Source organism: Engraulis encrasicolus, chromosome 2 (assembly GCF_034702125.1).
Source record: "Engraulis encrasicolus isolate BLACKSEA-1 chromosome 2, IST_EnEncr_1.0, whole genome shotgun sequence".
Classification (NCBI taxonomy): Eukaryota; Metazoa; Chordata; class Actinopteri; order Clupeiformes; family Engraulidae; genus Engraulis; species Engraulis encrasicolus.
This window is the reverse complement of record NC_085858.1, coordinates 55,360,124-55,377,623: the sequence shown is the minus strand read 5'-3', so window position 1 is coordinate 55,377,623 and position 17,500 is coordinate 55,360,124. Positions and strand designations below refer to the sequence as shown.

General features: G+C 44.3%; 1 protein-coding gene across 1 annotated transcript in view; it reads right to left on the bottom strand.

The window, feature by feature from the left end:
- pkn1b (protein kinase N1b) overlaps positions 1–17,500 on the bottom strand; it is a 70,180-nt gene that overhangs the window by 51,848 nt on the left and 832 nt on the right. Inside the window, exons 2-3 of the mRNA XM_063192360.1 lie at positions 10,897–11,203; positions 7,169–7,314 (exon numbers count right to left, since the gene is read on the bottom strand). Of these exons, the coding sequence (XP_063048430.1) occupies positions 7,169–7,314; positions 10,897–11,203 (453 nt within the window). The remainder of the gene's footprint in view (positions 1–7,168; positions 7,315–10,896; positions 11,204–17,500) is intronic.

Sequence of the window (17,500 nt, the reverse complement as noted above, 5' to 3'; positions counted from 1 at the left end):
GCAGACCTAGGCAGACCTGAGGACTGTTCTATTCAATGCTAGGAGCATTATGACACGCCCCTTTAGGCAGACCGGAACCTGGTCATGTTAGTTGCCCATAGAAACCTATTATGTTGGCATATCTCTATACTTAAAGAATCTCTGACTGTACTCCACATTGGTGGCACTGTTGGCGCAGATGAAGTATACGATATAAAGCATACGTAGGAGGATGACTGTGAGATAGTGATGAAGTGCTTTTGCTAATGTGACTAAGCACCACCAGGGTCACAGGGAGGCTGAGCTATACTCAACCTTGGCTGCTCCATTTGTGTAGAGGTTGAGTGTGAGTGAGGGAGTGAGTAAGTGGTTGCTAATGTGAGTAAAGAACACTGGGGTCAGTACGAGGTTAGGCTGTACTCCACATTGGTGGCTCCATTGACGTAGGTGGGGTATAAGGTATTGGGTGGTGAGGCTGAATATGAGTGAATGATGAATTGCTTTTGCTAATGGGACTAAGGCCATCCTCCTCCATGACTGAGGTACCCTGAGTATGGTACCGTCCCACCGCACTGCTCCCCATGGGGCGCCACTGAGGGCTGCCCCCTTGCACGGGTGAGGCATAAATGCAATTTCGTTGTGTGCAGTGTGCAGTGTTCACTTGTGTGCTGTGGAGTGCTGTGTCACAATGACAATGGGAGTTGGAGTTTCCCAATGGGCTTAAATTAAATTAAGGAAAACTGGGGTCAGTGTAAGGCCCTCCGCTCCGCACATGGGTTCCGACAGCACTGCAGAGCACGTTCGCTTCCAACAATTTCACCCCAACAGAGCATGGATAGTCAATGAGCGGCTCCGACAAAATAGGACTTGTCTCTAATCCCTAGCTGACACCTGAATGTCCGTGGACATCGGCGCCGGGGTGCTGGGATGTATTGACAACAATGGAATCGAATTTTGGCGGAGAAGTGCTCAGCATTTTGTTGGAGTCGATGGGCGGAGGCCCTAAGGCTAGGCTATGCTGTACTGTACACAGGCCTGGACTGGGAGAACAAAATGGCCCGGGCATTTTTGGCCCAGACCGGCCCCTCATAATCAGCGGAGCACATGCGATTACTTATTGACAAAGTGGCCTATGCGAAAAGGAGCAATATTCATGCATGAATCTCTCTTTCAGCTACCAGAAAACACCAGGAAATGTGTGCTGACTATATCAACTATTTATTTAAAATGAATCTTAGTTTGGGCAGTGGTTTAGAAATGCAATAGATGACCACACTCACAGCAAAAGTAATCTAGGCCTACTCTACTTCTCTCTCTAACTCAACCTCATCCTGGCCTGGTTTGACTAGATGAGAAGAGGGAGATAGATTATTTATCACAATGTATGCAGCACTTGCAAAATATTAATATATAATATACAAATTAATATAGTATTCAGTGTATTGTTTGTCTAGTAATTTATACAATAAAGATGTTTGTGTCACAAGTCTTATTTTCTCTTGCTGACCCATGGGCACCAGAGGAGGTGCGACAGGCAGCAATGCCCAGCAGGTATTAACAGCTACCTGTACAATCCTGAGTGTATAGCCTACTCATAAATTGACCTAGATTAATGTTAAATTGAGAGTTTCTTCTAACAGGTGCATTAGAAGAGGGGTTAATTTCCTGTTATCAAAATGCATCTCTCATTGCATAAGGAAGCTACTTTAATAGCTTGAATGATGAAAGAAAATCATGAACTGCCTATCACCACAATGCTTTAGTGTGTCAAATATGTTAAGAAAGCATTAACATACTGAAGTTTCAAAATGAGCAGTGCTGAAAGTGGTAGGCTACATAAAATAGTCTACAGATAAAACTGTATCAAAAGCTTATTCAAAAGAAATTCTTCAATCATTTATCATTTCTAATTGTCCTGGATAAAATAACAGCTGAGAGAGATAGAGAGAGATGCTAGGTCTTTACCTACAGAATATGGTTTGATTGTGCTCCAAGAATTAAAAAAAAAATCCGTTTGGCAAACCTTTTCCACACGCGAGACGCGACAACCGTTACACGACATATGGACATTTTCACTGCGTGGTAAATGTGATTACGCAAACGATCGCTGAATATTTAGTGAGAGTAGGCATGAGTTTGACAGTCTTCGAAACGCATTTGGTACACGGAATGCTTTAGAACAACACCACTGGTGTTCCATTTAATGTCATACATTTGGCACACTGCCGTGGCTACTATATTGTTAATATTATTCAAGTCAGTGGTTTGGTGTATGGAATGCTTGTCTTATCAAATGTCCGTGAGTCGTGCGACCGGACCAAAGCACTCAAGCACACTTATAGTGGTGGGAATTAATGGCCTATTTAATATTAATGTTTAATGCTGAAATGAGAGTTGGGGAGAGGCATGGAGTATCCTAAAGTTTGAAAGACTTGACTCATACCTGTCAGGGCTCGTAGAGGCTACTACTGCCGCTTCACCTGTCTCCTAGCGTGCTCCTTCACTTCCAACATGCAGAAGTTGTTGTCCCTCTCCTGCTGCTACAACACTACATGCGTGAACACATTATCTTGCCTCTGCTGCAAGTTGTTTTTTTTATTCCTTTTCCGCAAGCTTTTCCACACCGCCTTTTAGTTTTAGTCTCTCCATCGCTTGTGTCTCAAATTTGCGCGCGTAATGCATGGTAGGGGTGGGGCCGCAATGAATAGTTAAGTCCGACTCAGATGCACCATTGGGCCACCCCCTCCCTCTAGCCCCTTTATGTGTGGGCTGATGTCATTGGAGGAGGGCCGAGGGCCGTCAGCACGAAATTGTGGGCCGCCGGTCAATTTTTTTTTAAAACATTAATAATTATTTTTAAAAACCGACATCACCGGCCCTCTAGGGGCGTCGGCCCACCGGGATTTTGCCCGGTTTGCCAGATTGCCAGTCCACCCCTGACTGTACTGCACCTGTGCGGAGGCCATAAGGCTAGGCTAGGCTATACTGTACTGCACTGCAGAGGGCTTAAGGGGGGTTTAGAGTCGCGCGTTCGCGGGGGTTCTGCACAGAGAATGAGCCACAGCGCCCCCCTGTGCAGCGACAAAACGACCCCTGGCTGCAGTACACGCATGTTTCTCCCAGGCTGAAATGTCCGTGAGCTGAGCTATGCTTGAAGACGGTGATTGGTCAATGCGCTTACGGCAGTCCGGGGGGAACTCAGCCCTGATAGGTCAGTTGTGTTCTATTCTTCTACCCTACCGCGGAGGTTTGAAGGAAAACGAAAAAACACGATGCAGTTGACTTGGCAGGAAATCACTGGAGTTTACTTGACAGGGAGAAGAGAAACTGTTTTTTATTTCAGTAGTACAACTTCCAAAAAATCAATTAGAAATATCCATAAAAGGCCATCATGGAAATGATATGTTTGTAGTGTGGTAGTAGCAAAGAAGCCTCTTTGTTCTTTTGTAGTGTGGCAGCTAGCTCATTAAAAAAGGGTTCGCTAATGTCCTGTAGAGTTTGAATGGGTTTGGCTGACAGTTGCTAAGCTAGCTGTTAATTAGATAGGCTATCTATTGTATTTAAAAATGGCTTTTGTTTCATTTAACCACCTCAACTGTAAAACATGAATAAAGAGAGACTCTTGTATGCTATCATCCATGTCTAATTACGCCACAACTTTTTAAATTAATAGCAAGAAGCCTCTTTGTTGATACAGTATATAGTACAAGTAGTGTGGCTAGCTAGCTTCTAAAACAGGGTTCGCTAATGTCCTGTAGAGTTTGAATGGGTTTGGCTGACAGTTGCTAAGCTAGCTGTTAATATGGCCATTAGATGTATTGTATTTAAAAACGGCTTTTGTTTGGCATTTTAACCACCTGAACTGTAAAACATGAATAAAGAGAGAATCTTGTAGGCCTATGCTATCATTCATGTCTAATTACGCCACAACTTTTTAAATTAATAGCAAGAAGCCTCTTTGGTAGTGGTAGAATTACGTTTCAGGTGGCTAGTCAACTAGCTTTGAGTTTGTAATGACTGATTTAGCTGGCTAGCTACTACTAGGCCCCAGGTGTGAATGGCCATTCATGCTGTCTATTGTCTTTTAAAATGGCGTTTGTCTTGCATTTAATCTCATGTAGTACTTGACCAAAAATAAACTGATGTTGTACCATCTAATTATGCCCCAACTTTTAGAAGTAGGCTACTAGTGGAATATTACGTTTTACATAGCCAGCTGATTAGCTTTGTGATTCATTCTAGGGACTGGGCTCAACTGAATGAGTTAGTTCGCCCCCTGTTGTCACGGAGGTGAATTGACGTCATTAAAATCTCCTCCTCCCTCCCCCCTTGCCCCACTCTTGAATTTTCGGCGGGAAAAAAAAACACCACGCCCTTTCGCACGCATTCGCATGTAGGTCGACTATGAGGCAATACCCCCCGCTGACAGTACGTCTATGCTTTACCCCGCAATCGGCACCGCGTGACTATGCATCAGCCTTTAAGGCTAGGCTAGGCTATACTGTACTGCACCTGTGCGGAGGCCTTAAGGCTAGGCTAGGCTATACTGTACTGCACCTGTGCGGAGGCCCTAAGGCTAGGCTATGCTGTACTGCACCTTGGCGGAGGCCCTAAGGCTAGGCTATACTGTACTGCACCTGTGCGGAGGCCTTAAGGCTAGGCTAGGCTATACTGTACTGCACCTGTGCGGAGGCCCTAAGGCTAGGCTATGCTGTACTGCACCTTGGCGGAGGCCCTAAGGCTAGGCTATGCTGTACTGCACCTTGGCGGAGGCCCTAAGGCTAGGCTATACTGTACTGCACCTGTGCGGAGGCCATAAGGCTAGGCTAGGCTGTACTGCACCTTGGCGGAGGCCCTAAAGGCTGATGCATAGTCACGCGGTGCCGATTGCGGGGTAAAGCATAGACGTACTGTCAGTGGGGGGTATTGCCTCATAGTCGACCTACATGCGAATGCGTGCGAAAGGGCGTGGTGTTTTTTTTCCCGCCGAAAATTCAAGAGTGGGGCAAGGGGGGAGGGAGGAGGAGATTTTAATGACGTCAATTCACCTCCGTGACAACAGGGGGCGAACTAACTCATTCAGTTGAGCCCAGTCCCTAGAATGAATCACAAAGCTAATCAGCTGGCTATGTAAAACGTAATATTCCACTAGTAGCCTACTTCTAAAAGTTGGGGCATAATTAGATGGTACAACATCAGTTTATTTTTGGTCAAGTACTACATGAGATTAAATGCAAGACAAACGCCATTTTAAAAAGACAATAGACAGCATGAATGGCCATTCACACCTGGGGCCTAGTAGTAGCTAGCCAGCTAAATCAGTCATTACAAACTCAAAGCTAGTTGACTAGCCACCTGAAACGTAATTCTACCACTAACAAGACTTCTTGCTATTAATTTAAAAAGTTGTGGCGTAATTAGACATGAATGATAGCATACAAGATTCTCTCTTTATTCATGTTTTACAGTTCAGGTGGTTAAAATGCCAAACAAAAGCCGTTTTTAAATACAATACATCTAATGGCCATATTAACAGCTAGCTTAGCAACTGTCAGCCAAACCCATTCAAACTCTACAGGACATTAGCGACCCTGTTTTAGAAGCTAGCTAGCCACACTACTTGTACTATATACTGTATCAACAAAGAGGCTTCTTGCTATTAATTTAAAAAGTTGTGGCGTAATTAGACATGGATGATAGCATACAAGAGTCTCTCTTTATTCATGTTTACAGTTGAGGTGGTTAAATGAAACAAAAGCCATTTTTAAATACAATAGATAGCCTATCTAATTAACCGCTAGCTTAGCAAACTGTCAGCCAAAACCCATTCAAACTCTACAGGACATTAGCGAACCCTTTTTTAATGAGCTAGCTGCCACACTACAAAAGAACAAAGAGGCTTCTTTGCTACTACCACACTACAAACATATCATTTCCATGATGGCCTTTTATGGATATTTCTAATTGATTTTTTGGAAGTTGTACTACTGAAATAAAAAAACAGTTTCTCTTCTCCCTGTCAAAAAACTCCAGTGATTTCCTGCCAAGTCATCTGCATCGTGTTTTTCGTTTTCCTTCAAACCTCCGCGGTAGGGTAGAAGAATAGAACACAACTGACCTATCAGGGCTGAGTTCCCCCCGGACTGCCGTAAGCGCATTGACCAATCACCGTCTTCAAGCATAGCTCAGCTCACGGACATTTCAGCCTGGGAGAAACATGCGTGTACTGCAGCCAGGGGTCGTTTTGTCGCTGCACAGGGGGGCGCTGTGGCTCATTCTCTGTGCAGAACCCCCGCGAACGCGCGACTCTAAACCCCCCTTAAGGCTAGGCTAGGCTGTACTACTGTACCTTGGCAGCTCCAGTGACGTAGAGTAGATGGGGTATAAGCAGTGGAGTAGTCTACGTAGGACGCGGCCGCGGGTATACGGAGTATACCCACTTCTAAATTTCAGGGATTTCAGTATACCCACTTAAAATTGATTGATCCATTGTTTTGAATAGCACAAATATATACAGTATACCCACTTCAAAAAATGCTCAAATATACAGTATACCCACCATAAAAAAGTAGACTACACCACTGGGTATAAGCTATGGGGCAGTGAGGCTATGAGTGAGTGATTACAGTGTAAGTGCTTTTGCTTATTTGAACAAGGAACAGTGGGGTCAGTGTAAAGCTAGGCTATACTGTACCGCTCAATGGCAGCTCCATTGGAGTATAAGGTGCAAGGCACAGAGGGTGACTATGAGTGAGTGATTAAGTGCTTTTGCTGATGTAAAGGACACTGGATACACTATAGTCCACATTGGTTGCTCCATTGGCGTATAAGGTATAGGGTGTAGGGTATAAAGTATAAGGCACAGAGGATGAGTATGAGTGAGTGATTAAGTGCTTTTTGCTAATGTGAATAAGGAACAGTGGGGTCAGTGTAAGGCTAGGCTATACCAGAGAGAGTAGAGAGAGAGAGGTTCCATTGGCCCATTGTTTCCAGGTTCTATTATTTGGGGGGAATTCCCCCTTTAGGCAGACCTAGGCAGACCTGAGGACTGTTCTATTCAATGCTAGGAACATTATGACACGCCCCCAAAGGCAGACCGGAACCTGGTCACGTTAGGTGCCCATAGCAACCTATTACATTGGCATATCTCTATATACGTGTACTTAAAGAATCTCTGACTGTACTCCACCTTGGCGGCTCCGTTGGCGTAGATGGGGATCATGTTCTCGGCCCCCTGCTTCACTTTCAGCTCAATGTTCAGCTGCCGCTGTAGCGCAGCAATGCGGTCCTCGTTCGCCGTCGAGCGATTGACCGTCCCCGGAGAGTGGGGGTCATCTGTAGAGGTCAAGGGGTCAGAAGGTCACGTTCAGAAAGGTCACATACAATACAGTGCTGCTGCCCACTGTCCATCAAGATGTGCACCACTGTCACAGGGCCAACCCAACAGAGAGCCATTAAGATATACACCTGCGCTTACTGACTATGTAGCCTACTGACTGACACACACACACACACACACACACACACACACACACACACACACACACACACACACACACACACACACACACACACACACACACACACACACACACACACACACACACAACACATGCTTGCGTGACAATTCACACTCCCATTTCAGCAGGCTGGACACAGCAACGGACCTATTTCAGTAGTGAAGGATGGCACACATTACCATTAAACAACATTAAAAGTGCTTCAATCAGTAAGAGCAGTCCAGTAGGGCCACACATTTACACACAGGATTAAAGTCTCTTATCAATGAACTACACAGCCCCTCAGCTGTCTGAGTCATTTTGCCATGCTGCTATGCTGAAGATATGGAAATGTCTCATTAAACTAAATCCTTACTTTCTTACCCTGCAGAGACCACAGAGACCGCAAGAATACTCAACCACATAAGCCCCAGATAAAATAGCTTCTCTACAGTTTAAAAAAGAGCCAATGGGCACAACCTTGGCTTAATTACAAATTACACGCTCAAGATAGATTTGCTGCAATGCATAAAAAAAATCAATTTTGGTAAAAGTGGTTCTCTTTCGCTAGGGATGACAATTCCAAGGTGGCTACAAAACCTGTCAGTGTCTATCAAGGGTGTCAATAACACATTTCTGCCTTCTTAGCATTAAAATAATGTTCAGATAATATCATAAAAGAGAATGAAGCTGGAAGTAATTCTATTCCCAAAATCATCAAGCCATCTTACTGTAAAGTTATTAATACTATCTCCTACCAAATGGTAATGAAGACTACTATCCCAAACTGTATTTTGATACCATTCCTGAGATCTTCTGTGCTGTGTAACCAAAGTCTTTTCTTTTACAAATGATAAGGATATAGTGATTAACACATACTGTACATGGATAGATACACTTTATAAGTATATGGGTATTTTGGTAAAAACATACTTTTTTATCCATTTGGGGGTTTTGTTTGAACAAAAAAGAGTTTTAAGTGAAATGTAAAAACGGACCTAATATGGACATGTTTATGTAAAGAAGAAAAGCTTTTTTTAAATGATGATAACATGTTTGCCTGGAAAAGAGGCAGTCCCATTGTGGGTGATTCTAAATCCCCATGGCAATTTGTGTTGACGTAATTGAGATTTTGTTACCTGCCTGAATGGATTCTAAAAATAAAAACGGATAAACAAAAATATCTGCATACGTGTACGCAAGGTTTAAATACGATGTTGAGAGGGAGGTTTGGAAACATTCAACTCTGAGCCCTGCTAGCTGGTTTCCGTTTCAGTTGCATACAATTCACCAAATCTGCACCAACAGCTAATCTCCTGGATTTAGAAAGTTAAAGTCCTCCTGTCACATATTTGTTACAATACCAAATCATTAACTGAAACAGCTGATTACAAGTAGTTGTGCTAATTAGTGACATCCTCTCAGAAGAGGAAATACTATATATAGGGCCTACTATGAAAAACGTGGTAACACTTTTGTTAGAAGCAATTTACTCATCTAGCTAATGCTAAGTGACGAGCTGATGTATGAAATCAGCCATGTTAACAACACAAGTCAAAAGAATATACAGTACAGCATGAAAAGACTTTCTATTGTCACCTCAACTCCTTTACTATCTTTGCTGTACCCCTTGATCGTACATGGTGGGACACTCCCATCTACCATACAATATACTGTATTTCTTCCAGGCAATTCACTCAGCTAGTTGTTCCTAGGTAGGTGAGCTGAAAAATCACCTGTGTTGACAGTACAGGCCAGAATGGCACGACTTCTGCTGTACATAATGTATCATATTTTTACTATTGCCCGCCTCGTCTAAAGGCTCAAAGCAATAAATGACAGTCCAACCCTTCAGACTAGTATTATAATAAAACCATCTCCTTTGCTTTCTGCATCATGGCACTTGACCACAATACAGGGTAGGGCTTTTAAAGACAAGGTTTGTTATTGTTCCCCCCTGCTAAAGGCTCAGATCAACAAGCAACTACAACCCATAAAGAATGGTACACTACTATTATAGTAACTAGGGGTGGGCGATATGGCAAAAATGTTGTATCACGATTTTTTAACATGAAATCACGATTTCGATATTTTATCACTATCTTCCATCCAAAAAAATAAAAACAAAAAACAACTTTCATATACTTGCAATTTGTAATTTGCAGTCAATAAAATGTTAACACACTGATGATACTCTCATAAACTGTACAATTGGAATACAATAATGTAAAGAATAAAGTGAAGACAACAACACAAGTGAGAAAACGTCACTCTGATACTGATAATAAACATCCTCACTGCAAGACGATCTATACGATTTCTCCACTTTGGCAGATTCGAGACGATATTTTACTCAATATCGCGATTCACGATATAATATCGTCATATCGCCCACCCCTAATAGTAACCACACCTCCTTTGCTTTCTGCATCATGACCCTACACCACAATCTGGCATTCATTTACAGTAAACCCCTTAGCACAGAGCCTCTGTTATAACCTTATTGGCACCAACATGGTAATGACCTAGTCTTGATCGGTTATGTCAGACTCTCTGCATTGTCATAGCAATGTTGTTATGATGTAGTTGAGTGTTTTCAGCAAAGAGTGACTAGGCCCAATGACTCATAACCAATTCACTCATCCAGGTAGATGAGCTAATCAATGAAATCACCTGTCGAGAGTAAACTTCAACTTCTTTGCTCTCTGTATCTTGGCCCTTGACCCCCATATGGGCATCCAGTTACGTAAAGAACAACAACACAACCCCATAAGAGTAGTAATGAAATAACCTCACTCCCCTTGTAGTCTGCAACATGACCACAATACATGGTCGGACTTTTGACTTCAGACTTGTTGTTTTCCACCTCTACTGTAATTTGTAAAGGATCAACAAATAGCTCTGCGAGAAGTAACCACCACCTGACCTCCTCTGCAGTCTGCATCTTGGCCCTTGACCACAACACAAGAAATTCTTTATTGTCCCCACTGCTAAAGGTTAAAATCAATAACCAACACTACAACACAGGCCTTGGCCTTGGCTCAAAAGGTTAAGGCACCATGCTGTTACTCCAGGGATCCGGGTTCTATAACGGTCCAAGGTCATTTCCTGATCTTTGCCCCCTCTCTCCCTCTCTCTCCCTCTCTCTCTCTCCATCTCTCTCTCTCTCTCTCTCTCCCTCCCTCTCTCTTTCTCTCTCTCTCTCTCCCTCTCTCTTTCTCCCGTTATTTCCTGTCTTCTCTCAAGAAAATATCCAAAATATCCAAAACACCCCAAACCTATCCCAAAAAAAAACACTACAACCCCTAAAGAGTAGCATTATATTACTAACCTGAATATCCAAATATTCAAAATATCCCAAACATATCCCAAAAAACCACAGTCCCACCCCTATGGAGTAGTACTATAGCACCCTGACCTCCTCTGCTGTCGGCATCCTGGCCCTTGACCACTATGTGGGCGTCGAGCTCCTGGAGCTGTGCGTGGAGGGTGTCCAGCTTGCGGCCGGAGGACCTGAGCTGGCTGTCCACCTGCTGGGCCTGCCTCTTGTCCGTGGAGGCCCGCCGCAGGTTCTCCGCCCCCTCCTTGATCTTCAGCTCCTTGCGGATCTCCCGGCGTATGCGCTCGCGCTGCTCCTCCAGCCGCTGCTGAACGCTGGAGTCCGACAGGTCTGAACTCTGGTCCAGACCCAGCTGCTCCAGCACCGAGAGGCCATCAGGGTCACTCTGGTGGAGGAGAAGAGGAGAGGGGAAAGGAGAGGAGAGGAGAGGAGAGGAGAGGAGAGGAGAGGAGAGGAGAGGAGAGGAGAGGAGAGGAGAGGAGAGGAGAGGATAAGAGAGGAGAGGAGAGGAGAGGAGAGGAGGAGATGAGAAGAAAGGAGAGGAGGAGAGGAGAGGAGAAAGGAGAAGAAGAGATGAGAGAAGAGAAGAAAAGAAAAGAGAAGAGATGAGAGGAGAGAAGAGAAGAGAAGAGAAGAGAAGAGAAGAGAAGAGAAGAGAAGAGAAGAGAAGAGAAGAGAAGAGAAGAGAAGAGAAGAGAAGAGAAAAAAGGAAAGAGAGTGAGAGAGAAATATTTATTCATTATATCACTGACACTGGTTTACATTATGACTATTACAAACAGTATTCATAAGTGTTTGTGTGTCTGTGTGTGCATGTGTGTGTGTGTGTATTTGAGAGAGGCTGAAGAGAAGGCAAAGAACAAGATGACGCTGACAAGCTAATTGCATTAGCAAACTGTCTGAATAGAGCTGAATTGTCACATTGTGTAGCAGTGCATGAGCCTAATGAGGGGACTGAGTGAACTATCGCCTGGCACCCGGCTGCCTCCCTCCCTCCCTCGAGAGCACAGCAGCACACACACGGCATGGCCTGCCAGCATGGATCAGGAAACCCAGGCCAATAGTCTACTCAGGGCCGCTGACAGCTGTGGCTGGGCCCCGGACAGATTCATGTAGAAGGGCCCCCCATACAACACAGACAATGTAATCAGGACCCAATTCTGGGCCCCATCTCTCCCTGGGCCCAGGATAACAGACCTGTTTGTCCCCCGCTGTTGACTTCCCTGAGGGAAGGATCACGGGAGGGTAGTTAGACACAGAGGGTGATCACTACCAAGTAACTGTGTATATTTTTATGTTGTGATTCTTATTCATCCAATGTCCAGAGAGTCTAGTTGCAAGCGACCAACTGGACTCCAAGAAAACACGTTATGCTATATTTTGAACATATTGCACGAATAGCACTGGTAGCCTTATGTAGTCCCACGTTCTGCGATGTGTCGAGGCCATTTTAACCAAACAAGTTGTAAGAAAACAACTGGAATCCAATATTGCATGTTGTGTTATATTTTGAACTTTGAAAGTGAGACCTGTGCCACAAATTAAATCCAACATGCTTCAAGTCAACAGACCGTTATGGACCTAAAACCATCCACTCCGTCTACTTGTTGTACTTTTGTTGAGTCCCTGTATGTCTTTGTGTTTGAAATGTGTTTGTTTCTGTGTTCTATGTTATGTAAAGCGTCTTTGAGTGTCTTGAAAAGCGCTATACAAAATAAATGTATTATTATTATTATTATTGTTATGAGCGCTATAGTAAATGCAGGCAGAGCAGCTAATCAGGGAAGTCACTTCTGCAACTCGAAGGAAAATGAGTCATGACTCATGACACTGATGCCTTTGAAACACAAACATGGTAAGTAGTGTGTTTAACATGGCAGGTAGTGTGTTTCACAAACATGGTAGGTAGTGTGTTTCACTTTGAAACACCAGCAATGTGGCCTTGCAGTGGCTCAATCGGTGGGGCACTGTACCGTCACGTCGGGGAACCGCGTTTGATTTCGGCCTGACGTCATTTCCTGATCCTCCCCCATCTCTCTCTCCCTCAGTTCGCTTCCTGCCGCCATCTAAACTGTATATATATATATATATAAAAAACTAAAAAGAAAAAAGAAACACTGTAAATGTGAGTAGGCTTTAGTACTAAACCTTTATTAGGGACCTGACCCCTTGGTAAGCATTCTGCTAACAATAAAATAACCCAATGGCACGTGTGTCTGGATCTGAGATTCAGATATCGTCATATATATACAGCACTGTATAAAAAGTACAAAATAAGCAGTACCCCCAAGAATGGCAAGAAATTGTGCTGAACATGCTTGACTGACAGTTTCACTAAGGAACGTTTCTGTTTCCTGCGTATGAACAAATAAGGCCTGATTGCATTTGGTTCCCCTCTGTGAATAAGGGCTCATTTGGGCACATCGCTCTTAAAATAAACTCTTGGCAGTTGCCAATTATACATGAACCCTTCTCTCTTCACAGTACATTTGGCAATACAGTTTCCGTAGACTCCTACTGCAGATGGGGTCGCCGGCGGGCCTATTCGCTATTTGCTGAATATATTCAACTACATCATAACAGCATTGCTATGAGAGCAGAGCAGATTAAGACATAGCCATTATAATTTAGGTAAGGTTTGATAAGGTTATAACAGGCTCTGCGCTAAGAGAGTCGAGACCTCCGCCAACAAAGCTGTTTGATAGAACACTTGACTACGTTACACCCTCATTTTCTTCAAGTCTTTCTGCCTTGTTTTTGTGGAGTTAGCAACTAGACCAGGGGTGTCAAACTCAAATTGACCGAGGGCCAAAATCAAAATCTGGGATGAAGTCGCGGGCCGAACACAACAATTATTATTATTTTTAAATGGACAAAAAGAGTGCATGCATGCACTTTATACTCATGTTTAAATTTCACATATACTCTCTCTCATCATATTTGTTAGTTAAAATGTGTCTGCACATCCTGACAGCAAATTTCGTGTGCAAGTCGTGTTACGCTATATATTAATAATGTATGTGGGACAACTGTAATACACATTTGAAATGATCTCGCGGGCCGAATAAAATGGCTCTGCGGGCCAAATTTGGCCCCCGGGCCTGAGTTTGACATGCCTGAACTAGACTGTCAAAATTCGCCCTATCCCGCAATGGTGAAGAATCTTTAAAAAAAATCCTGGATCAGGATCATGATCTGGATCACCACCAAAATTTAATCACTTGTTCCTTTTGTCCTTTCCAACAACATCAAAATCTGTTCATATTTTTTTTAGTTATCCTTCTGACAGACAAACAGACAGACAGACAGACAGACAAATAAACGAATGTGACCGAAAGCATGACCTCCTTGTCTGACGTAACCAGCCCACCATCACTTTCCACCTATTACAGTAATGCTGGGGATGTAAGGCATGATAATGGGAACTCACACTGCCTGTGCCAGGAGAGCTAATACATTCCTCGATATACAAGGAAATATGACCACACCAGGGCCCTGACATGATGTGACCTGACGCCAAGGTACAAACTTCTCCAATGAAGCACTGCCATTACATAGTGTATCTGCACTTTGATCTTGCTACTGCTGTGGCCTCATGTATCGGCAGCCATGGCCTCATAGTAAGTGCAGCCTTTAGGGCAATCATGGATAAGCGGTTAGGGAGTCAGACTTGTAGCCCAGAGGTTGAAGTTTTGACTCCTGATCCGCCAGGTTGGTGGGGGAAGTAATTAATGCCCTCCCCCATCCTCCTCCATGACTGAGGTACCCTGAGCTTTATACCGTCCCACCGCATTGGTCCCTTGTGTGCGCTGTTTCGGGCTGTTCCCTTGCACAGGAGAGGCATAAATGCATTTTTGTTGTGTGCAGTGAGCACTGTGTGCTGTGGAGTGCTGTGTCACAATGACATTTAGGAGTTTCCCAGGTGGGCTTCCATTTTCACTTTACTGTAATGAAGGTTTCACTTCAGTGCTCTCTCAAATTGCTTTTTTGATCTGCCAACCTAATTAGGAATAATTAAGACTCACACAGCTATATCCTCTCTGTCATATATGTGTGCTACAAGCTGTGGTTCTATCAAAAATACTCTTAAGGAGTGTCTCAGTTCATAGGGGTTGTGTTTCAAGCCCAACCCCTTACTGCTCCTTTTGAAGGGAAAAGGAATTAGGAATTAGGAATGGGCAGTGGTGTAGTCTACGTAGAACGCAGGTATACGGAGTATACCCACTTCTAAATTTTAGGGGCTTCAGTATACCCACTTAAAATTGATTGATCCATTGTTTTGAATAGCATAAATATATACTGTATACCCACTTCAAAAAATGCTCGAATATACAGTATACCCACTTCATAAAAGTAGACTACACCGCTGGGAATGAGATTCGGCCTTAGATAGATTTTTTTTAGCATTGTGGCATCTCAACATTTGGCATTTTCAGCACACTCTCTACCTCAGATTGCAGTAAATTCTGATGCATGGAGAATGTGGATGCTCTCCTGTTGCCTCCATCCATGGCTGAAGTGCCCTTGAGTATAGCACCTAGTGCCATGCTGCTCCAGGGATTGTATAAATAACACCCTGCAACTAAATAACGTAATCATTTGCTGATTTGATAAGAGTGGCAGCTTAGCAGTGCTGCCATGTAATGTTCAGTATGTAGAAGAACTCCATCACAACATCAAATCGGTGTGCGTGTGTGTGCGTGCGTGCGTGTGCAAATGCTTTGTAAATAAACAAGGCCCCTGGTGGCGTTGTAACATGCTAAAGCTCCCTGAGCCAGTCCCAGTCCAGCTAAACGTGTGCATGTGCTGTGAAGGGGGCTGGGCTAGCTCTGCTGCCCCACTGCAGGGATCAGCTGGGGGAACACAATATCCCACATGTGGGATGGAGGGTCGGCACTAGTGTGTGTGGAGATTGTGTGTGTGTGTGTGTGTGTGTGTGTGCATGTGTGTGTGTGTGTGTGTGTGTGTGTGTGTGAGTGTGTGTGTGTGTGTGTGTGTGTGTGTGTGTGTGTGTGTGTCTGTGTGTGTGTGTGTCTATATCCAGCGTGCTGCCCGTTCCCCTACTATAGTGGGCTGCCAGATCGAGTCACCGTCCGGCCAGGAGAGCTCCCATCTCCCTGCAGTCCATGCAAACGAGATTAGCCGAGATCTGAGCAGCGCTAATTGAGATCAGGATCGATCCCAGAGTGTTTCTGATCAACACGGCTAACTGAGATAGACTCTCTGTCAGCACGCGGCCATATCTGCTTACATTACTGCCTTTCAGCAGGGCGCAACGCAGTCGTTCACCAGCGCACAGTACCACAAACATACACGCAGGCACGGACACAGACACAGACAGACACAAACACAAACACACTCTCTGTTTGCTTTCAGAGTAATGCATCAATATGTCAGAGAGGATCATATCCACTCAGCCACACACAAACACACACACTAGCATGATGCAGATACACACACACACACACGCACACACACACACACACACACACACACACACACACACACACACACACACAAGCACAAAAACACATGCACGGCGCACCAACACATAATAGAATGAAGCACACACACACATACACGCACACACATACACACACTAAAACATAATAGCACAATGCATACACACACACACACACACACACACGCGTACACAGGCACAGGCACAGGCACAGGCACAGGCACACACACACACACACACACACACACACACACACACACACACACACACACACACACACACACACACACACACACACACACACACACACACACACACACACACAATAATAACATCAAGCATACACACACACACACAAAGTAAAACATAATAGCACAAATACACACTCAATGTCAATATTCCAGCTTCCAGCTGACTCATTTAGAGCTGTCAATCTCCAAAGAGCCCTGGGGTCCAGCAGTCCATCAGCAAACCTGATTATGGCCACTCCTCTCGCCTCTCCCTAAGCCCTAAGTTGGCCATCTAAAGCTCATTCCGCTGCCACTTCTCATATCAAACATCGTTGTTTGAAGTTGTGAAAGGTAAGGTATACTCAATACTCACACTTCTCTCAGCACGTGGCAGGGGAAAAGAGGCCTGGAAACAAAGCAGGGTATGTACAGTAAACTGCTGTGGGAAAAGCAGTGAATCTCTGCAGTATAGGCTACGGGCGGCTCGTTGCTTCAAAATGGCTGCCACTGGAAACACACCCACGCTGTCACAGCAGGGCTGTCAGACTATTTCCTTTCCCCTCTCCCTCCTTTTTTAAAAAAGTTTTTTGAAAATTCACCTGAAATGATGTGATGAGATGTGACATGGTGTGATTGATGACAAAGCCACAGCATATAATATACAAGTGATCTCTTTGACTGATTGCAAGAATGAAACAGCTTCTGTGTCGGTCTGTGTAGGCCAATAGGATGATGCAAGAACAGGAACTTAAACACAGCACAGGCACGCACACACACACACACACACACACACACACACACACACACACACACACACACACACACACACACACGCACACACACACACACACACCACGCACACACACACACACGCACACACACACACACACACACACACACACACACACACACACACACACACACACACACACACACACACAATCACAACAACACACACCAACAATCACAAAGACACACAAACACATCACTG